This window comes from Microtus ochrogaster, linkage group LG8 (genome assembly GCF_000317375.1).
Source record: "Microtus ochrogaster isolate Prairie Vole_2 linkage group LG8, MicOch1.0, whole genome shotgun sequence".
Classification (NCBI taxonomy): Eukaryota; Metazoa; Chordata; class Mammalia; order Rodentia; family Cricetidae; genus Microtus; species Microtus ochrogaster.
Genome location: NC_022033.1, coordinates 21451857 through 21475275, shown reverse-complemented (window position 1 = coordinate 21475275; position 23419 = coordinate 21451857). Strand labels below are relative to the sequence as shown.

General features: G+C 48.8%; 1 protein-coding gene across 6 annotated transcripts in view; it reads left to right on the top strand.

Moving 5' to 3' along the window:
- The window catches only part of Dlgap4 (DLG associated protein 4), a 148772-nt gene that overhangs the window by 113743 nt on the left and 11610 nt on the right, over positions 1-23419 (top strand). For 5 of the 6 annotated variants that reach the window (XM_026787208.1, XM_013352167.2, XM_013352165.2 and 2 more), the window contains 3 exons: positions 17879-18240; positions 20519-20607; positions 21119-21531. In XM_026787208.1, coding sequence (XP_026643009.1) covers positions 17879-18240; positions 20519-20607; positions 21119-21531 — 864 coding nt within the window. Of the gene's footprint in view, positions 1-17878; positions 18241-20209; positions 20290-20518; positions 20608-21118; positions 21532-23419 lie in introns of all 6 variants that reach the window. The other variant, XM_013352166.2, reaches the window with a different exon arrangement.

Below are 23419 nucleotides of genomic sequence, written 5' to 3'. Positions count from 1 at the left end.
AGACCTTTATATGACCCTAGGAAACCTTTGCAGTTTTATCTGTTTATTCCAGAAGAGAAAACTGAGGCTCAGTCATAGAAAGTGACTTGAGCAAGGTGATTGTGTGAGCTACTCATTGATTCAACAAGTTTTTTTTTAAAGATTTATTTATTTATTATGTATACAACATTCTGCCTCGATGTATGCCAGCATGCCAGAGGAGGGCGCCAGATGTCAGTACAGATAGTTGTGAGCCACCATGTGGTTGCTGGGAATTGAACTCAGGACCTCTGGAAGAGCAGCCAGTGCTCTTAACCTCTGAGCCATCTCTCCAGCCCGATTCAACAAGTTTTTATCATGATGTCACTGTGCGTCTGGCCGTGAGCCAGCCTGGGGAATATATAGTCTTCCTTGGAGACTTAAACTTTAGAGTGTGGCAGCTTCAGAGTGTAGTGGGGTCTGCCTTCGAGCTGCTGCCCTGGACTCTTTCACTGCAGACCCCTCTGACTTGGACCCAGGAATCCAGAATTGCAACCTGTGAACCCTAGCCTGGAACATTAAGGTAACTCTAGTCACAGTATAAGTTTCTGCAAACTGATCTTCAAAACAAGAAAAAAACAAAACAAAAAATAAACCATAAAAGGTTTTCAGTAATGCCTGCATTATTAATGGGAAGATAAGGAAGGGTGTCTTCCTAGAGGGACATCTGCTAGGTTTCATTAGTGGGAAGTCACCCAAGGACTGACTGATCTCCCCAAGTTTCTGGTCTGACTTTTCTTCAACCTCCAAATATTTGATTACAGTGTGCACAGGTGTGGAGCCCTATAGCCATGTGCAGAGCTGGGGACCCACCCTGCCTCCTTTAATATTAAATGAGATGAGATAAAGGCTGGTCCTGGGGGCCAAGTCAGGAAACATTGTGACCCACCCCCTCAATTCCCATGAGTAGAAACCAAACCTGGAAGAAAAGGGACTTGTTACAAACACATGGTGCGTGAAATAGCCTTCCCTTCTTCAGCTAGCCTGACTTCATCTCCCTAGTTCCTCCTAGTAAGAACCCCCTTCTTGCCCCACAGGTTCAGCAAACACAGCCCTCTTCAGAACCTTCCTATGCCTCAAGGCCAAGATTATTCTTGAAGTCTGCCTTGACACACACACCTACCACCTTTTCATCACACCCCAGAGTCCAACATCTAGGCTGCCTCAGAATATACTCAGAGATTACTTCAAGATAGAGCTGCCTGGGCTGGAGAGATGGCTCAGGGTACGAGCGCTTCCTGCTTAGAGGACTCAAGTTAGGTTCCCAGCACCCACAGTAGCTCATTACTGTCTTCACTCCAGTTCCCGGGAATTGGACACTCTTCAGGCTTCTGTAGACATACACACACAAGAAAGAGCAAGAGAGAAGAATTTTTTTTTTTTTTTTTCAAAATCTTAAGCCAAAAACTCTAGGCTCCTGGGCTGCAGGAAGGTGCCTCTGTAAAATTTTCTGGAATTAATTTTGTAAAATGTATGTCTATATATTTTTAAATATGTGTGTGAGTATATACACATATATTCACATATATGCACAATTGTACATGTATATGGCTTTAAAATTCAAACTTTCTAAGCACGTGTACTCAGTGAAAACACTAGTGTCTCTCTAACCTAGATGCATAACCACTGCTTGGACTTGCTGTTTCCCTCAGAAATCCTCTGCACACTTGCACAAGCTCAGTCACTACAACCCCAACAGCTGTGTCAGTAGCATGCCTTTCTATTATATCATCTTTGCTTGTTGTTCTGTCCCTTGCCTTTTTCACCTGTCTGTCTCATGTAGCTTTTCTCTTTGGACACACACAGGTCCATGTCCTCCTGCTTCTAGTGGTTGTGTAACTCTCCATCTATGTAGCCCACCAGTTGTCTATGACGTCATCTGCTCAGGAAGTTCACTGTGTCTGAGTTTGCTGCTGGAAGCAGCAAGGTCTTCCCTGAGTAACTGTGTGCAATTGTAATAACAGCTTTTCTTATAAGCCAAATATCTGTTTCTGAGAGTCTGTACACTTCGGTGTTTTTCAGATATTTCCAAATTACCAAGAAACAAAAACACCACACATTTTTTTTACCATTCCCCCTTTTTTTGGCAGGTGAGAAGCTCAGACTAGCCCTTGAATTCTTAATCCTTCTCAAGTAATCAGATTGTAATCATGCACCACCACACCTAGCTGGAAGTGTTCACATTTGTAAAGTACCCCAATCAGATTCACATTCATTTCCTTAGTTAAGAAACTACTCTTGCCATGGTGGTGTACACTTTTGATCCTAGCACTCAGGAAGCAGAGACAGGTGCATCTCTGGAGGCCAGCCTGGTCTGCGTATTGAGTTCCAGGCCAGCCAGGGTTACCTAGTTAGACCCTGTTGCAAAAAAATAACAAAACTCCACTTTCCTAATCCGGCCTACAGTTTTACATTGGGGCAAGGCCCAGAGAGGGGAAGGAGTTGGCCAGTGTCACATAGCTGCCCTCAGCCAAGGAGCTGCCTTTCACTATGTCTGGTGGAAGGAAGTAAGCAATGAAGGAAATAAGGGGCGGGGGCCGCATAGGAGTAGAACCAAGACTGGGTGAGTGAACTATTATGGGTACCTTGGTCCCTGTGTGTTATGTGGGTCCAGGAGGCCGCCTTTCCACTGCCCACCAGGAGTTTCCCTGTGTGCTATATTTGCCTGATAGCATCAAGGGCCAATAAGCTCCTTCAGATACTTCCCTTTGCAGGCTTGGTCACTGTACTCCTGCCCCCTCCCTCTCTTGAGTGTCTGGTTTCCTCATCTAAATGGTGGGGAGACCTGTAGTTGCTTTTCTCATGCTCCCTGGGCTACTGGGAAGATCTGGCAAACCAGTCAGTAGGGAATATGGTAAAACAGCTTAGAGTGCAGCAGTCCCAGCCAGATAGTTCATGTGACTTTGGGGACCTCAGAGGGTCTGAAGTTGGGGCCAACCCTTAGTGGGCTGCTGGCAGGCCCAGCAAAAGGCTGGTCAGCCTGCAGTTCAGCAGTCCAGGGCAGCCCTTGGTGGTGGTGTCTTTTCTGTGCAGTGGGGCCAAGGTTGTGCTGAGCTTCCTAAGTTTGTTCTGCTCCAGGTTGCTGGGATCTCCACAATACATGTGGGACAAAGGGCTCAGGTGACAGATGCAGACAGGTAGTCAGGGAGATCACAAGGCTGTCTCTGTGCCACCTATGAGGTGGCCCCCAAGATAGGTCGTCTCTATGGCTCCTTTTTAACCCCCGGTGACTGCAGGGATGAGGAAGGCAAGCTTCCACATTTAATTGGAAGGAAAGCAGAGCTGGAGAAACTTACACCCTTACCAGTCAGAAGCTGGGGTTCATCTCTCCCAGGCCTCAGTGCTGCCTGTTTCCCACATTCTGTTTAGTTTTACTTTGGGTTTAAAAACCAAAGTGAAAGGAAACAGTAAAGCAGGAAGCAGACACTGCAAACCCTGCCTGGCTGCGAGGGCATCGGGGACCTGTGCAGAGCAGGCCTCACTATCCCTCCTGGGTCCCACCCGTGTTCCGGAGGTCTGGCTCGTGGGTGGGGCCCAGTGGGGAGAGGCGCCAGGCTATACACAGCGGTGGCGCCCTGGCTAGGCAGTCTGGGAGTGGGCCAATAGGACGGCCCTGGTGAAGTCAGTTCTCCCGGGTGTGGTCCCCACATTAGGCCCCCCAGGTGGAAAGCTACTGCCTTTTAAACACCCCATTCTTCCGGGGCAGGGCTGAACAAGAGCTGGGTCTGGGATGGCCTGGGAAAGAAATCCAGCCTTGGAGTTCAGCTTTTACAGAGCTGTTCACTCTTCCTAAAGGTAAGAGCAAGCACCCACCTCTGCCTTGAAGCAGTTTCTTCTCAGGATCAACTTGCCTGAGAGCCCTTTGGAGTTCAGTTCATCCATATTCAAATGGCTTCTCACCTCTTTAAGTCTCAGGTTGATAGGTGGCTTCCAGCTAGCTTTTCCCTGCTCAGAAGCTCCCAGGGTTTCCGTTTGTTTCTCTGCAGAGGGTGCGTCCTCCCAGCTCTATTCTTCAGTGGTATGGATTTGGGTTCCTGTATCTTAACACTCAGGTTTCTGGTATAAGTTGGTATCTACTCCCTGAGGATACTTGCTGAGCAAAGATGTCAGAAAGCCCTCTGTTGAAGGATTATATTGATACTTCACATCCCCGGGCTACACCCTGTAACACAGAAAGGCAGAGCGTGGTGATGGGCCCATACCCCTAGGTTCAGGCAAACCTGTAGTTCAGACCTATCAGGTTCTTGGCTTACAAACACAGTGGCTCCTATCACCTGATTGGTCTCACCCTCAAGAGAAGAGAGGAGTGTAATGAGGAGGCCCAAAGCCTGGTGTGGAGTCCAGACTGATACCTAGGAGAAAGACTTAAAACACCCAAGACTTTGTCCCCATCCTAGAGAGGTGTCAGAGACTGGTGAACTGTTTTGGAGAGCAGCCATTAGCTGCCTGTTTGCTAGTAAAATGGCTCTGGGAGGACTCAAGGAGAAGGGCTTTAGTTCCCCCAAGCTGGAAGGCACAAGTAAAACAGAATTTTTAGGGAGCCTAGGGCAGGCTTTCCAGATGTCAGGATCTGCTCAGCTAGAGAGATCTGTTCTGGGCAAGTATCTGGCTCTGAGAGCCGGGCCATGTCTCTGCAGAGTGCTCATCTGGGCAGTTTTCTTCTGTGAGCTGTGATGGAGAGCCTGTTGTGCATGAGTTCCAGATTCTCCTGGAACTTTCTGCTTTCCCAGGCTTCCCACGCTTCATGACGTGGCAGTAATTCTGCACAGGGGTGTGGTCAACAGTCAGGAGGTGTCTGCTACCTGTGCCAAGGCAGAAGGGATAAGGGGTAGGGCTTGTATGACAGTACCCTGGGAGCTTATTCGGCAGCTGTTAGAGTGGGAGCAGTCAAGAGAGGGCCGGTTAGCCAGCCAGCTGCTCCCTCCTCAGCCTTACCTCCACTCTGCTTTCCAAATGTTTATGCACTGAGTACCAGAGGCTAGCAACAAGGCAGGAGGGCATAGAGAACCAGGCTGACTTCAGTCCAGCTTGGGGACTCTGTCCAAGCAGATAACAGATAGCCAAGATATCATATGATTGTGTTAAGAGGTTGAGAGAGTCAGACAGGTGCTGAAAGGAACCTATTTGGGAAGCTTGGAGGATGTCACTGGGGGTAAGGAGGATGGGGACCCTGGGGGAGTGCTTGCTAATTTCTAGGGACCAGAAGAAGGGCTGGGCACGTCTAAATGAGTAAGTAAACCTAGTTAGCTCTGAGGTGAGCAGCATTTTTTGCTTCCTGTGAGAGCCCAGGGTCCCGAAGTGTACTTGTGCGATGATGACAGAAGAAGAGTTTGTCTTATTTTCAAACCAGGTATGGAGGTACATGCCTATGATCCCAGCACTGCAGAGCAGCCAGAGACAAGAGGCTCTCTTCAAGTTCAGGGCCAACCTGGTTAACATAGCAAGTCCTAGGCCAGTCACAGTTACACACTGAGACCCTACTTTTAAAAACAAAATAAAAATGAAAAATACAAAAACTTGCAGATCTACTTACTGTTTTTCCTAAGTCGTTATCATTTCAGTATTCCCACATTATTGGTAACTTTCTTTAGTGCACTACACACTTCGTAGTGCCCTGTTGCTAAGGGAGGCAGGTGCTGCTTTCAGTGATGAAGGAACAGAGAGGTAAAGTAACTTGTCCAAAATCATACAGCTTAGTCAGGAGTTGAAGCCCTGGTTCACTGCTCTTTCTACCTGACATACTGCCTTTGATTAAGAAAGCCAAAACAGAATGTTTCTGATTCTTTTTTGGCAAAGTTGCCATCCCCAAATGAGCATTTTAAAAGTTTAGGTATAAGAGAGAGAGATTTGAAAAGTAGGGTGCAAGGGGATCTGTGAATAATTAGCTCCCATGGTGGTGACTAAATCTCCTTGCACCCTGCAGAGCTATTTGTGTACGGCTGGGTTCCAGCAGAACTGGTAAAGGCCTGCTGCTCCCTGGAAGAGTGTCCTCCCCAGAGTCTGTGGAAAGCCTGACACACAAATACCTTTGTGGGAGCAGAATCATGAGATGGGGAGGGCCCCAGACATAATTCTTCAGTTGTTTGCAGTAGGATCTGAGCCATGTCTATCCCTCTGTGTCAATGTTTCCTTTGGGAAGGGACAGTACTTTCCAGAATAAGTTAAACAAAATATAATGGACTTATCTTTTCATCCTTAAGAATGTAGCTCAATATCCAGATGTGTTACATGCAAAGTAATCGGGGCTCCTGGTTTCTACCTTGTGGAAGTGGTGGCATTTAAGAAGTAAGATGACTTGCCCAAGTCATATCATATAACTCCAAACTTGACTGAAACCCAGCCATGCCTGCCCTTTGAATTGCCCCTCTCCGTATTTTTTTTGTTGACCAATCTTTTGAAAACCTGGACTAGGGAGCAAGAAGCTGTTTTTCTATCTTGCTGGCTGTGAGACATTGCCTTAGAAACTCCTGGATTGGTCGTACTGATGGGAGTGTATGGGGTGGGGTAAAGATTCTGGTAGGAGATCAGGGACGGTGACTCTGCCATAGGAATATCATCCTACATTATTTCCACAGTGATCATTTTCCCAATCCTTATCCTTGGCAGCTATTGTTCATATTGGACCCAATACAGGTAGCTCAGTCACAGCCTTCCCACTGAGCAGGGATACAACGTTAGGGTCCTTCTCAACACATGAAAAACCAGTCCACCAGGTGTAGCATGTCCAATAGGACCTGTGTTATCCCCAACTTGGGCATTTTCCTGTGTTTCCAGATAGATAGCAGTCCTAGCAGGGGAAGGGACTGTTCAAGAGGCAAGTGATGTCACAGGTCTCTTTGTGAGAGTAGAAGGGTCTAGCAGGATAGCCAAAAGCCTTGGGACAGTGTTGGCAGAACACCTCCTAGAAGGGTAGAAGCTTTCAGGTACCATCTACCTTCTTGAGGTCCCTGGGGTGCAACCTGGGTTCTGAAAGCACTCTGCTATCGTCCTGCTGTTGTTGGAAGGGAGGGCAAACTTACCTACCTGTCTTGCCAGGTGGTGGCGCACACCTTTAATCCCAGCACTCAGGAGGCAGAGGCAGTTGGATCTCTGTGAGTTCGAGAACAGCCTGGTCTACAAGAGCTAGTTCCAGGACAGGCTCCAAAGCTACAGAGAAATCCTGTCTTGGAAAAAAAACAAAAACAAAAAATTCAAACTTACCTGTCTTGCTGACAACAGCTGGTATTTTTACTATTTGTAAAACTGGATGCCATGAAGTTGGATTTTGACAAATACTGCAGGGCTTATACTTAGCAGATAGAACATGACTTGCTGTGTAATGCTGAACAGATTCCTCAACCTCTCTGAACCTTGATTTTTTTCCTTAGCGGCATAAGGGAAGATGGTAAAAACATCTTAAGGGGTCAGATTATAAGATTTAGTTCAAGAACCTCATACCGTGACCTTTGAAAGCAATCTTCCCAGATGTCACTGTGCTGATTTCAGAGGTGCTGGGAAGGTAGCTCAGGTAAGAGAGGCTATGGGAGCATGAGGGAGAGACACAGAGATGACACTATTCCTGCAACTCTGGCTTCTGCCCACTATGGCACCTCTCTGATTCTGTTACCTGTGTTTTCCTAGGCCTGAGATGGAGCCAGAGGAATGCAAACCACAGGTCTCCATCTACAAGAAACTCGGGGTCTAAAGGCTTAAGGCAATAAATAGGCCAGCAAATCCAGAATGGCATCAAAGGCCTGTATTTACCCAAACAGGGGTGCTGGCCTGGGAGCAGAGCCTGGGTGGAACCTGGGGAGACCGCAAGGTGACTCTGAGGGAGGAACACAAGGGTGCCCTCCTTACTAGAAGGGTGTTGCAGGCAAGGATAGTCCAGGGACTTGGAGGTGTGATTATTGTGACTTGACAGAAATAGTATACTGGGAAAAGGTGGAGGGATACCAGTGCCAGCAGTGCACTGTGTGGGCACAGGGGCAGGGGACTGAACCCTCAGCCTGGCCTCTGGCCGGTAGAGTTTCTAGAGTGCCTGGAATTGAGAGGCAGCTATGTGGGCCCCTGAAGCCATTATAGTGACAGTTTCTCAGTTGCCATTTCATCAGAGTGAGGGGTGTGAGTCCAGGGAGCCCAGGGCCTGCAGTGAATGGGGCCTGACCAGGAGTTCCATACCTCCAGGCAATTTCTGTGGCTTATGGCCCAGCATAGTGGATTAATATCATTAATTAGGGATTAATTAGGGATGGGGGAACTGCTTTCTCTTGATAGGCTCCTGTCTGGGAAGTTTAAGGACCTCACACTGATTTTTGGGCACTGAAGAGAGACATTTCACCAGTGCTCGTTCCTGCACCTCTGTCTCCTGCCCTCTGCAGCTCCTCTCTCAGATTGGGCCTATAGGGCCACATCAGAGATGGGGTCCTTTGTAAATGTCAGCAGGACTCCAATGTTGGGATTACAGGTGTAAGTCACTACCCCCAGCTGCCATCACTTTTTCTTTTTCTTTTTTTTTAAGAAATATTCATTGTGTGCATGTGTGTATGCACACAGATAACTTAAGGGGTCAATTCTCTCCTTCCACAATCTGAATTTCAGAGATTGAACTCAAGTTACCAGTCTCGGGAGTAAGCACCTTTACCTGCTGCTCTGTGACCTTTTAAGAACCAGAACCTACTTCCTGCTCCCTGATGTCACCCCACAAGGTGATTGTATGTGTCCCCTCTACAAGCACTTCCTGGAATGGGATAAATTGAAACTTCTCCCTGTGTGGATTGCCCATTGCCAGGCTCCAGCGTGACCATATCCCTTTCTCAAGAAATGCCTATGTCATCTGAGTGTTGCCCAAAGTCAGGGGGCCAGCCTTCCCTGACCTGGGCCTTCCTCTGGCCATGAAGCCTGAGACATGTCTGTGGTCAGCCAGAGTCTCTAAGGTATTTTTCACACATGCTGTTTTCTTGTGTCTGAGGAGAGCCCTCTCCTTCCAGGCCTGACTGAGAGTTGTGTCTGCTGACCTGAACTGAACTGGTTTTCCCTATTTAGCCCTGCATTCCTTTCATCCCTTTCTCAACTGCCCAGGGTTCTTGGCTTCTGCTTCTGTTACCCAATACACCACCTGTCACTCCAGGCACAGTGAATGAGCCTGTTGACACCACCTTTCTATTCTGGGATGCACTTGGTCATTCAGAATAATGAAGAGAGCCCAGCAATTGAGGTGTACGGTGCCTGGCAGCGTCTGGCTTTGCTCATTGGATTCAGAGCCTGCAATGGCTTATGAAAAGCCTGGGTTTTGTGACCTGTTGCTGAGGTTTGATGTCAGCACTCCAAGTGAGGTAGATTTTGAAACTTTCCGAGCAGTGCTTTGTAGGCGGGGCTCCTGGGAAATTAGCAGCCAGGTTGACAAGCTGTGAGCCAGTATTTGAAAAGCTAGGGCTTATTGTCTACATCCCCTCCCCCACCTCCCACCAGGGCAGGCAGACTGTACATATTGAAGGTTGGCGCTGGGCTGGAGTGCTGGCATCTTGACACTGTCTTCTTACCAGCACCTGTTCATGTGGTTAGAGCTATGGTGCACAGTAGGAAATTTGTGGTTAATTCCCATGCTCAGAAACTGTACCTCTTGTTTTAGTACTGCTGGAGGTGATGGTGATAAATAAGCCCCAGGGCATAGAGCATTCACTGTGCTAGGGCTCTGAGGAGAACTAGATGATTTGTGGGCTCAGCACAGGGTCAACAAGGGGTTAATGCTGCCCCTTCAGATTGCTCATTGAATACAGTGGTGGAAATGAATTTCAGGAAGCACTCCACTTGGGTGCCTGGGCAGGGAATGGGAGTTAGTGAGGATGAACAGGTCAAGGATAGAGCAGGAGAGGGAAAGCTCAGGTTGGTGGGAGGAGAGAAGCAAGACTCTGTAAAGTAAACTTTTGTCCTAGAAGGACAGAGTTTTGCTGGTGGGGGGAAGGGAGAAATCCCCAGACTTCTGGAGGTGGAGGGTCACTTCTCTGGGAGAGCAAGGCTAATGTGAGGGAGGAGAGGATTCAGATCCATGTGACCCATTCCACTTGAGATGGCCTTGGACCTCCCTGTGGCCCTGCCAAGTGCACTGGGCTGTGGAGACAGTAGTCTGTCTGATGTGCTGTAAGATTCTCTGATTGCAGCCCAGCTCTGAGGGATTCTGTGGACATGGAGGAGGGTTGAGAAGTAGAGGACCTTGCTGAAAGGAGGCTACTCTTTTCTCTCTTAGCCTCTTTCCCAGCCCCTCTTCACCTTAAATTTTGCAAAGCTGTGCTCTGCTCAGTGTCTGTCCTGCTGTACCTTGGCCCATCCTGCTTTGCTCCTTGCCAGTGATTTGGCCATCCATCCAAACTTTGTGTCTTCCAGAAGGGCCTGGTTTGTCTCCCAGGAGGTATGCACACCCTGTTTTGTTCAGAAAGCATGGTTTCAGGAGTGGTAGTGGTTTACCCCATGAACAGTGGAAAACACCCCCATGTCATTACCTCGACTCCCCACCAAACCATTGAGTATCACACCCCTTCTGTGGATGGTCAGGGCTATGACTTCTTTATGACCCCTCACGGAGTGATATCGTAGGGGTTGTGCTCCCAGCCTGTACTTTCCATGTGTGCTCCTCTGAAGTGGGGGAGGAACAGATAGAGCCTGCCTCATGTCTTGGTTTGAGGATTTAGTCAGCTACCATATAGTGGAAGTCAGTTCTTATTGCTCATGGTAATTATGTTCCCAATGAATACCAAACCCTGGCTCCTGTGTGAAATACAGGGTCACACTAAGTCTCTGGTCTCAGTTTCTCCAGTCAATCAGTACACTTATTTCATGTGTGATTCCACTAAAATATTCATTATTTAATATAAAATTGGTTTATTAATGTTGAACTCATGGCCAAGAGCAGTATGACTTATGCTTGAATGAAGTGTATCTAACACATTTTTTCCCATGAAACATTTCTTGCCCATGGACACTGGGGAGCCCTTCTTCTGTAGTACACTTGGGATTCATTTAACAGACTTCCAGAAAACCATGAAGAGCGCAGCAATAAACAGCATGAAAAGGGCTCCTGCTGGCTGGATGAGAGCCAGCATGAGAAGGCAGTGTCATCTCTATCTGTTGGGACTGTGTGCTTGAGACATACATGTCAGAATGACCATAAAAGCCCCAGGGTTTGTGCTTAGAGTTGATGTGAAGAATCCTTGAACATGAGGGTCAGCTCATCTCTGGAACTCTTACTAAGGCCTGACCTCGGTTCCCCTCATCGTCATTATCTGTGGGAGTGCAGCATAACTTCTGAGCGGGCCAGGGCCAGGGCCAGGGCCAGCTCCTTGAGCTTTGTAACTGTCACCTGTGTGACACCTTTGTAACTTGTTGACTTCTGTGGACACTGAGGCCCAAAGCAGGTGCAGATACAGAGTCCCTGAGTGGGACTGGGTAGGTTGGACCTTTGAGATTGAAAGGTCTTATCGTGCCATAAGTTGAATTCTTCCAGGGAGCAGGATGGAAAGGGACAAGAAGTGTAGAACAGGAGGCAAACCCCAAGGAGCAGGAATGTGTGGGTGATGCAGGTGAGGGTAGCTGTAGATGGAGACAAGGGTGGGAAAGCAGTTGGGGACGCTGTGGTTGAAGAGCATCTCGTGTGGTGCCTTGGCCCCTCCTTAATACGCAGGGGATCGTGGGACCTGGAGAGTACTAGCCTGAAAGGTGTTGTCAGTCCAGTGTTGTTGACTTGAGACACCTCAAGGGAGATGGTGCTGCTACACAGCAGCTGTCAGCAGGACAGTGGCTCTGAGGGTAACCTGTCCCTGATCCTGGCTTTACTGCATAGAATTCTTTCTAGCTTCCCTACTTCTGAGGTGGAGACAGGAACAAGAGAGAAGCCTGGGATTAAATTGGTGGCATCTTGGAGCGGTTTCTGCCATAACACACAGAGAATGTCTGTTCTAGCTTAGGATTGGCAGCCTCTTGTTGAGTAGGAGCAGGAGTGAGATCTTCAGGCCTAGCAGCACCACCAGAAGGAAATAAGGGAACTTGAGTCTGAGGTCAGCCCTGTCTACTCATGTGGAGCCTGGAGCTGGGTGGCCTCCTATGACTCTAAGGTCTGTTCCCTGTTTCCTTCCTGTCATCCATTCCTTGAAGTGTCTAGGGCCTTTCTCCTCTTTCTTCACCATGCCCCAACAGCCAGCAGCCTGAAGAAGCAATGGCCTTGGGATCACCTAGCCCAGCTCCCAAGCGAAGCACTTGTAGAAACTAGCTTCTTAGGGGCTGCTGTGGGCTCCCTTAGGAGATGGAGTCCCAGCTACCCTGAATGTCTGATGCTCTGTCTAGCTAACAGACACTCTGGCTTTAAAAAGCAGAATGTGGAAACATTCACCTGACCTGGCAGTGGGTAAAATCCTTAATATTTTACTTTTTGAGACAGTCTCATTGTAACCCCAGCTGATCTTGAACTTGCTATGTAGTGGAAGTTAGCTTTGAACTCCTGATCCTCTTGTCTGTACTTTCCATATGGTTAAGTCATACACAGGTGCCACTAAACGGTGCCTGCCAGATGAAATCTTGAAGCAAAAAGTCAGAAATGAAATACTCTGGTCACCTACTTCAAAGAAATGAGGTTTTGTGTGCTGAGGGACAAGAATGCTAACTACTTTGAGACTGTGTTGCAAATTGGCTTCTGCCTTGGCATGAGGGGCCTGCATGGCTGAGTGGTGGGAGGGAAGCATGTGGTTGGGGGTATATATGAATCATTTTGCTGTGGCTTAGCAGACTCTTTGAAGTTAAGTACAAGGGTCCTCAGACAGTTATACTGAAAGGGTGCTCACTCCCAGACTTCTCAGGGAAAGTCAGAACTTTCCAGTAATGAACCAAGAGTTAGTTGGTGAACATTTAAACTATGTTGTAAACCCTGATACCAACATTTCGGGGGGGGGGGGTGGAGAGGGAGGCAGCAATCAATTGTGAGAAAGCAGAGCTATGCTTCTCAGTTCTAACCTCTTAGGTCTCTAGGCCATTTGCCTCCCTCTGAAGTTGATTTGATATATGGTACCTTTGCAGCCTCTAGGCTAGGCACTGGACACCAACACACAAGCACCATGATTAAACATGAGTACAACCCTAACCCTGAGTGTTGCAGTTGATGGAAAGAGGGAAGACACAGGGTGGAGGAGCTGATAGGCCAGGAAGTGCAAGGATGGAGAAAGGTTCCGTCTGGAAGAGGCATTTGTAAATCACTTGAAAGTGTGGTATGTTTGGAGGAGGCACACTGGCAAAGTGGGAGGAGTGGAAGCCATAGAGAAAGGTTAGTGGGGACCAAAACAGCGTCCTGAATCAGGAAGGCTCTTAGAACCTTGAAGACTAATGTGTTGGGCCAAATCAGTACGTGCAGATAAATGGATGCCAGAGGCTGGAATCAATTGTCTTCCTTTATTGCTCTCCTCATTATTGAAATGGACTTTCCCACTGAAACCAGGACTTACATTTGAGCTAGACTGACTAGCCAACAATCCCCTGGAATCGGTTCCAAATTGAGTCCCAGTGTTTGCTGAGCAAGCCCTTTACCTACTGAGCCACCTCCTCACCATTAAATTTTATTCTTTAAGGTTTTGCTTGGTTTGGTTTTAGTTTTGTTTTGTTTTTTTCTGATATAGGGTCTCTATGTGTAACAGCCCTGGCTGTCCTGGAACTCTCTTCGTACCAGGCTGACCTCAAACTCCCAGAGATCCTCCTGTCGCTGCCTCCCAAGTGCTAGGATTAAAGGCGTGCACCATCATGCCTGGCTAATTTTAATATGTATATTTTTGTTTGTGTGCACGCACACACATATGTGCAGTGTGGAGACCAGAGGAAGATGTCAGGTGTCCTGTTCTTTTCTCCTTATTTCTGTGAATCGGGCATGCTGGACCAGGCTCTCTTGTTTTTGTTCTGTTTCATTTTTTTTATTACATTTATTTAGTGTGTGTGCACATGTTACAGTGTGCGTGTGGAAGCCAGAGGACAACTATGGGAGTTAGTTCTCTCTTACATTTGGCTTTAAGCACCTTTACCCACCGAGCCACATTGCCAGTCTGGGTAAGCTGGAGGCCATGAGCCCTTCCATTCTCTTGTCTCTCCTACCCCTAGCACTGAGGTTACAGGAGCATGCAGCCACGCCCAGCTTTTATGGGGTCTTCATGATTACACAGCAAGTAATGTTACCCACAAAGAAAGAGGGTAACTCTACTCTGAGCCCTTACTGGTCTGGAACCCACTGTGTTAGCCAGGCCTACATAGAACTTGGAGCATCCCTGAATTCAAACAGGTTCTAGGATTACGGTATGGGCATGTACTTAACCTGAACAAAAAATCTTAATTTTTGGCAGTTGTGGAATTTGGGTAACAATAATGAGGTTCATTTTCTTATTCAACAGCTGTTTATTGTCAGCCTTCAGTCCTTGAGTCATTATCCTGAGCCTATGCCAGAACAGAATTCCCACTACTGCCCTTGGCCTATCGCAAGTGACGAGTGAATCCTTAAAGGTGGGAAAGGTGACGAAAGAAAAGGAAGTGACACTTGAACACACAAGGAACTGTTGTGGGAGAGGTGGCCAGAATGAGGTGTTGGCAGTAGCAAAGGTCAGGCTCTAGCCTCTGTTCACATGAGAGAAATGAGAGAAGTGTGAGGTCAGGGCCCAGTAGAGGTATGCCTTCCCCCTAAGGAGTCCCAAGTCCTCTCTGCTAGTCTTAGCCCTTATTTAGCTGGGGCCTATATCCCAGAGACAAATCCAAGATAATTCATTTTTTCTGTTATCTGTCTGTCCAGTCCTTACTGCCTTTGGTCTAGCCTCTCACACATTAATTCTCCCTCTAATGACAGGATTCAGGCCTCGTGTTCTTCAGGCAGACCCTGGCCCTCTGTAACCCTGAGAGCTAGGCTAGAACTCTGTCTCCTTTCTCGATTCCTGGCTGTAGTAGAACCCTCATCTCCTGGGAGACAGCACATTTTTGCAACCACCATACATAGTATCTGTTCCACCATACAAATGATGACAAGGACCCTGTCTAGTTCTGAGTTGTTCCCTCCCCTTAAGAGGTGAGTTCTTGGCATTTTCATAGTATTGCCTTCAGTGTGCCAATCTTGGGCATAAACCCACCACCACCATCACTGAAACCTGCTTCCTCTGGGACTTAGGCCAGGCATTCCCATTCCTGAAAGCCTAGTAAGTCAGCCCTGTCTGCTGTGCTCTGATAGCATTGATTTTAGTAATTGCCCTGTATGTTCATCTTGTTATGGAACCCTCTGTCTCCCCATACTAGTCACAGACCCTGTAGCTGGGAACTTATGAATCTGACCTAGTTCCTCTTTCCTAGATGCTAGTAGGACCATTCCATGCTGGGCCATGGCCTGGCTTCTGTGATGTAGCCTATGTCATCATTCCTTTTCTGCAAGGTGACTGCTTCACAACTGGTGAATGGCAGAACAGGATTTGAACCTGGGCTTGTCTGGTTCATGCTGCTTCCTGGCTTCTGGACCCTTACCAGAATAGAATAACTTGAGACAAGCAGGAGAACTCCTGCCCTCAGTCACAGTGGTGCATCTATCCCAGAGTAAGAGTGTAGGGCGGGGATGCTTTGAGTTTGCCAAGGACTGTGTGAATATGGTGTGCTGTTGCCAGTTGGAAGTACCAGATAGATGAGGACACTGGAAAGCCCAGAAAGCAAACTCCTGCCCTGTCAGGTCCCTGCCTTCAGTCTTGATCCTTCCTGCCCTAGCAGTAGGATCTGGGCTTGGATATGCCTATGCCTCTGTGCCCAGCTGGGAGGGTGCCAAGGCCTGGGAAACAGTGAGGTGGGCTGCACAGTCCAGTAAGTGTGGTTGCCACTGAGTACTGCTAACTCTGGGCACATTCTCCAGCCTTTCTGAGGTGCATGTACCCATCTGTAAAGTGGGTATGATTGATACCCCACCTTATAGAGCCACAAAGCCAACTTTAATCTGTCAGCCTGTGTAGTAAAGCCTGCCCCTCCTCCTACCTCTCCTATGGTCTTTCTTTTAACCCAGAAATGTAGCTATCCCCCACATCCTCAGTGATCTCCCCTTAATTTAGTGACAGAGACTGCAGGTGAGTGTATGCGAGGAAGTCCTGTTTCCTCCAGAGGCCTGAGCAGAGCTGGGAAGTTTGAGAGTGGGAAATAAGAACTGAGTGCAAACGCTTAGGCATATCACCAGTCACCAGTCTCCTGGACACTGCTGCTGTAGTCTCTGCTGCTTTAGCAACACTCGTCTTAAGTTTTAACTCACTTGATTGCAGGTTTATGTGCAAGAAACAATAGAGAAGGTAACCTGTATTGCCCTGTAGCCAGTTTCCATGGATCTTACACCAGGGTGCTGGCAAAGACACAGACCACCCGTCTTACAGATTTCCCTGTTAGTGTGCTCATTCTTGTCTATGTTCAGTGAGTGCAGTTTCTTCTCATATGCAAGTTCCTTTAATGATGCCATGGTTGCAGCGGCACTGAGCAATTCCATCACTGCACGTGTGTGGGAGTTCATTTTACTGTCTTCCCTCCTGTCTTCCCCATTGTCTTCTCCCTGGGTATACCCTCTGCCCTGGCAGTTGCTAATCTGTTCTCATTTTTAAAAAATCTGGTCATTTCAAAAATGTTATAAAAATAGTCATTCACTGTGAAACTTTGAGGGAATGCTTCACCCACTAGACACAAATGACATGAGATTCATTTAAGTCGTCATGTGGCTTAATTCATTTCTTCTCACTCCCTAGTGTACTCCATAGTATAGATGTGCCACCATTCAACCACTTAGCTACTTGTTTTCAGTTTCTGGGCTTTACAGAGAGAATTGCCTGAACTTGCATGTTTATTTCTTTATGCTACTTGCCTGATTATTCTTGCTGAGTTGTGTGATAATTGCATGTCTGATTTTATAAGAAAATGCCAATCCTTTTTCCAAGGTGGTTGTATGTGTCACTCAGTTTCTCCACAGCCTTAGTGTTTGACTGTGCCACTTTCTCATAACTCAGGTTGTACAGTGGCATTCTCTACTGGCAGAGAGAGGGCTTTCTCCAGCCTCTGTGGCTCTGGGCCTTATTTGTGGATTGTTATTGAGTGGGTACCATCTCTTTGATGAGTAACCGCTACTCCCTTGGAGGGGCTGGCTTGGGTCTCTATAGGAGAGGGCACTCGACCTGGATAGGGGCTTGTTTGGTGTGCCCTCGTAGGAGAGGACACTTAGAAGGACGGACTGAGAAAGGTCCCTGTTGAGATGTAGCGCTGCTGGAGGAATTCATCTGGTTCCAGACAGTGCAGCCTAGGAAGCGAGCACTAACCTGTGCTGATGTGTGCCCTGCTGCTGCCAGCCCCAGCTGACTCAGACTTTTGGCAATGCCTGTTTTCCTGAATCTTAGCAGGAACAGATAGAAGGATCAGGCATGGTGGAAGCTTTGTAGGAATGAGTGGGTGAGAATGGCAAAGTGTTATGTATTTTTTTTTTTTTTTGTCAGATGGGCAGAATGTTCACACAGAAGGAGTGGGGAAGGAAAGTAGAAAAAAGGCTAAGAAGCTGCAGGACCCAAAGGGTCACAGAGTGACCTGGGGAAGGCAAGATAAGTTCCTCTGTTGTTACTGCCTCCTCTTGACATTGGTCATGCTTTGTCACAGCCTTGTGGAGAGCATCTTCAAGTAATATTGCTTCCCCACTAGACTTGGCCTTGCAAGAGGGTAGACAGGACCTATGCACCTGTATTGGTCATTGCTGTGTGTGACTCTCACTCTGTTGCTTCAGAATCCTCTGGTAAGGTCAGAGCTTGGCCAAGTCAGGCAGGGCCTCTACGGGTTAGAGGCTTCACCTTCATCTTGCCCTCTTCTTGCCCATCTGCAGGTTCATCATGCCTCGTGGCTTATAAGAAGACCCCACCACCGGTCCCTCCACGTACTACATCAAAGCCGTTCATCTCAGTCACTGTCCAGAGCAGTACCGAGTCTGCTCAGGACACCTACCTGGACAGTCAAGACCACAAGAGTGAAGTGACAAGCCAGTCCGGCTTGAGCAACTCATCAGATAGCCTGGACAGCAGTACCCGACCACCCAGCGTGACACGTGGTGGAATCAGCCCAGGCCCTGAAGCTCCGGAGCCACCCCCTAAGCATGCAACTCTGAAGAGTGAACAAGGAACACTGACGAGCTCTGAGTCCCATTCTGAGGCCATCCCCAAAAGGAAACTGTCGTCGATAGGAATACAAGTAGGGGTCCTTTTTGCTTTGTCTTCCGTCCACTCTGTGCACCGGCCTGTGTGTAATTACATCTAATGGAGGCCCACTAGGTCTCCCAGGAAGAAGTGTTTTGTCTGTCTTTTCGGGGGCATCTGCCCTAAATGGTCCAATTAAATTTTGCCTGTAGCCACACTCGCTTGTATCCAGCCACCCATGCTGTGGGTCCATACCTGTGGACATGTTTCTGATCCTCTAGTGGGTTGTCCCAGTGAATGTAGTTACACTCAGCCAGCAAGCTCCTGTACACTGTTTGCTGTCCACTGTCTGTCTGTCCACTTCATCCTTTGCCCTGCCAGAAAATCCATGGGAGGTGGGGCTGGTTTAACAGTTCTCTAATCCAAGGTCAGCTTGATACGGAAGCCATGGCCCCGCTTGGCAGCGGGAGCATCGTGGAGCATAGACGCTGATGGGCTAGAAGCCTGGGACCAGGGCCCTTGAGCCATGGGGGTTGTTCAAGGGGAACTTGACCCAGAGCCCACTCAGGCCTTGGGGACAGGTAGGTCTCTTAAAGCACCAGACCATGGTGAAGTGAGAAGTGTGATGGCAATCTCTATGCCTCCCTTCATAAAAAAAGGGTCCAGATAGGCAGGACTGCCCTGTGGCCCAAGCCCCAAGTTCCATCTAGAAGCCAAATCTATTGTATACTTAAATCCATGGTATCCAGCTTACCTTCCACTGCCTGGCAGTACCCCGTTTCAGGTGTCTGTCTTCTGTTAGCCGAGTGAGGCAAATTGAGCTCAGCCTTGCAGTTTCTAAGAACTGATCCAAATCCAGAGAGTCCTCTGCTAGCTGCTGGACCTCCAGACGACAGTAGAATGCAGTGAGGGAGGCAAGGCCAGCTGTAGTAGAAGATGGGGTCAGGGGTGTGGGGAAATGGAAGACCACTTCCAAGCCAGCAGGAGGGTCGACAACAAGGTGAGATCTATTGCAGCAGCATTAGGGCTACAGGAATGTCCTCAGCAGCAGGAGTGAGTGGATGCGATCAGGTTGACGATAAAACACTAAAATGTAAAAGGAGTGAGGGATGCAGAGGGAGCCTGGACAGAACAAAAAATGCTGACAGTTCCTTATTTTTGCCTGGGTTCCCAAGAAACGGCTCTGGCCTTCCACATCCGTCCTCCCCCCCCACCTCCCACTGTGTACTAAAAGGAAGTTGACAGATCCCCCCTGGCTTCCAGCTGGGTTTCTTCAGGAGTACCAGCACTTGCCCCCATGGCCTCTTTTGAACATAGAAGTTGCCCAGTATTTGACCCTTGACCCTTTTTGACCACCATGTCTTTGTTCGGGAGGACCACCTCCTTGTTGGCCAAACCAGATTCTCTTTCCCTCTTAGAAGGTAAGGAGAAGCTTTGAGTCCTTTAATGAGAATGTTACACTTGGGGAAGGAACTCTGAGAGCCTTCTGAGCACCTCCTTCACCTGACTCCACCCACGCTCTCACTCACTGTCTTTGGAGACAGCTGTGCTTCCCGAGCTGGCTCTTGCCAAAGAAAATAACTTTATTCCTAATCCAGAAAGCTGTTCTGACTCCTGAGCCTAGAACCCCAGCCTCTGAGACTTTCTTCCCAGACTGACACCTCAAGCCCCAGGTCAAGTGTGAGCTCCCCCTTGTATTGGAGCCTTGATGGGTGGGCTTAGCTGGCTGCTCCATGGCTGGGCCCAGGGCATGAGTGTTGTCATATTTCCTCCCCTTTACAAAGCAAGTATGACAAGTCCAGGGACAGGATCCCATAGCATCGCTGGCTCTGGGTTCTGGGTTTGAGAACTGTCTGTGATTGGCACTGAGTACAGGTGCTCACAGTTCCCCTTCCAGGCCGCAGCAGGGTTAGGGGAATTATCTTTGCCTCCAGACAGCCCTCGCTTCAACTACACCAGATAACGGCTGTGGCTTTGTGTGTGTTCTCTCCCGTCGTCCTTTTTTTCTCTCTGATCGTGTAAAGGAGAGGACTAGAAGGAGCGGTTCCCACCTCTCGGAGGACAACGGACCCAAAGCGATCGATGTGATGGCGCCCTCCTCAGAGTAGGGAAAGCCAGTCATCTCCATCCCCTCCCGCCTCTGCGCGAATGAGCAGTGCCCGGCTTAATCTGGCCCTACTTGGGCCCACGTGCAGTGTCTGCATGCCTCGTGTCTGTCCGTCCACATGTCTGTTTGCGTCGTCCCACTAATGTGAATTTCAGCAGCAAGTGTGGTGTTTGTTTTTATTCTTGTCTTTGTCTCCGTGCCGTTGCTGTCGTTGTCCTTCAATAAGGTTGACTGCATTCAGCCAGTGCCAAAAGAGGAGCCCAGTCCCGCTACCAAATTCCAGTCCATCGGGGTTCAGGTAGAGGACGACTGGCGGTAAGTTGGACAGAGGTGTGGTGGCTGCTATTCCCCTCTCCTCTCCCTCCCTCCGCCCTCACCTCTCCCGCTCTCCCTAACCCACTTCTCCTTGCTGGATTTCTAATAACCAAGCTGGGTGTGGGTGTGGGTGGTGGCTCAGGTGTGGGGGCTGGGCAGGGCAAGCGGGTGGACACATGAGCACTTGCTCTAGACCAGTCACCCTAAGGGGAACAAGCCTGGGCTGGGCTGTAGCCCCCAGCTCCCCTGATGTTGGTGGTCTTCCTAGCCCCACTGCAGTAAACAGACAACCTTATGACCTTGTCCTTGTGTGTGTGTGCGCGTGTGGGCATGGGCAGGGTGGCAAGGGCTGAGCAGAGAATGAGCGGGGGGCTGTGGGACCCGCTTCAGGCGCATGGTGAGCAGATGATGCATCCGTTTCTCTGTCTCCCCGTGTGTCCAGGTCAGGTGGCCTCTGGTTTCTGACCCTCTTGGTGACTCACTCCTTCTTGTCCCCACCCTGCCCCCACAGAAGCAGCGTCCCCTCTCACAGCATGTCCTCCCGTCGGGACACTGACTCCGATACCCAGGATGCCAATGACTCCAGCTGTAAGTCATCTGAGAGGAGTCTCCCAGACTGTACCCCACACCCCAATTCCATCAGCATTGATGCTGGCCCCCGACAGGCCCCCAAGATTGCCCAGATCAAGCGCAACCTCTCCTATGGAGATAACAGCGACCCTGCCCTGGAGGCGTCTTCGCTGCCCCCACCTGACCCTTGGCTGGAGACCTCCTCCAGCTCCCCAGCAGAGCCAGCCCAGCCCGGGGCCTGCCGCAGGGATGGCTACTGGTTCCTGAAGCTCCTTCAGGCAGAAACAGAGAGACTGGAAGGCTGGTGCTGCCAGATGGACAAGGAGACCAAAGAGAACAACCTCTCTGAAGAAGGTGGGTCTTACAAGGTTGATCCCCTGGGTATCTGGTGTCAAGCCAGCCTCAGAGCTTCTCAGGGAGGAGAATAGGCTCTGTTCTTGGGCCTTTTTGTGAGCTTGCCTCTGGGTGTTCATTCTTTCCACCTGCCTAACCTGACCTCTTCCCTTCATGGACATTATGGTGATTATGGTGATTGTAGCTGCCTGTGGTGCAGGCTGTGGGCTCAGCAGCACAGAATCCCAGCTCAGTCGCCTGTTTCTGATCTTCATCTCTAGCTGCGTAAGCACCTTGTGAGGACTGACTGTGGGAATTAGTGGAAAGGCCCTGATGAAGTGCTGGACACAAAGCTGCCACCCTAATTACACCTTCCCCACTCTTTATTGAGTGCTTACTGCCCACCAGGTACATCTTACCTGGCCCCCAGCAGGAGGAAACTATAAATGCAGAGACAGAAGTTTCTGCTTTTCCACTTAGTTTCTGTCAATACTGTGCATACTTAAAAAGAAAGAAGCTAAGAAATGGCCTCTGGCAAGGATTGCCTGCAGTAGTGCTGAGCTAGCATGTAGGAGGTCCTGGGTTCATCCACTAGCACTATCGAAACAGAAGGGGATAATGGGAAAGGGACTGGAGGTATCCAGGGAGTCTGAATCAGGGCATGGCAGGTGGAGGCAGCCTCTAAGAACCTTTAGGCCATCACCCTGTACTGACCAAGTTCTGCCAGAGCTTAGCTTCCCAATTTGTTCCTAACTGAAGATTCAGGAAGGACAGATCTTCAGAATACAGATAGGTTGTCCCAGTGGCCCTGATGATATATTCTGAGAACACCTTTGATGATTCAGAGGGCGCTGGTGGAGTCTGTTTTTACTGCTCTTTGTGCCTGTTCCCAGCTTTGATGTCACACCCACCTTTGGGGCAGGGAACTCCTGAGGTGTGTGAGGCGTGTACCTGATACATTTAATAAGGATGCACCTTTAAAAAATCAAACCAGTGGCAGAGATCAGAGAGCCACAAGTGTCTGACAGAAGGCAGCCAGCTCGTGCTCCAGTGGCCGTGCCCTGGCCTGTTCTGCACATTTCTTCTTTGTAATGTGATTGTGTTTAGTTTCTCTCTAAAATGAAGTCACTAAGTATTGATTTCTTAGGGTTTTCTACTTTTCCTGGTTCCCTGGGTCTGTTTCCAGCTACAGGCCTTCTCCTGTTCTTCAGCACTGCCCTTGGCTCTTCCCCATGGGCACTTCACGCTGACTGCATGGTCTTTGTCCCACTTTTCTGGACTAAACTTTATTCTGAGAGCACTTTGTAGATGCTCGGCATGCCCTTCAGAGCTCACAGTTCAGGTGTAAAGTGTGTGCGCATGCGCACGTGTGTAACAATGTGGAAACTAAAGTGTGCTGACTAGGATCCTGTTCTCTCAGAGCCTTAGAGGCACTGTGTAGGCTTCCATTGCTTGTGATGGAAAGTTCAAAACCATCCTGCTTCTCTGCCCTTGGACTTTATCCCTGAAAGCTTTCAGGGTCTTTACTTTCTGGTGAAGCCTCTTAGCAATATGCATGAAATAGATCTCATTTGTTGTTTTGCTAATAGTTAACTGGGCATGCCCGACTTGAAGACTTGGTCTTTGGCTCCATAGAACTAGACTTGCCACTGTTCCAACTGGCATGTAATCCAGGACTCATACGGTAGAAGGAAAGAACTTACTCCTACACGTTGCCCTCTGATTGCCACACGTGTGCCGTGACATACATGCCCACACACAGCAAACAAGGAAATGTAACAAAACAAATTAATGCCCAAATGCATGTGGGAGGCAGAGGCAAGTGAATCTCTGTGAATTTGAAGTTAGTAAATGGCAATTTCAAGGCCAGCCAGAGCTTCATAGTAAGACCCTATCTCAAAAAAGCAAA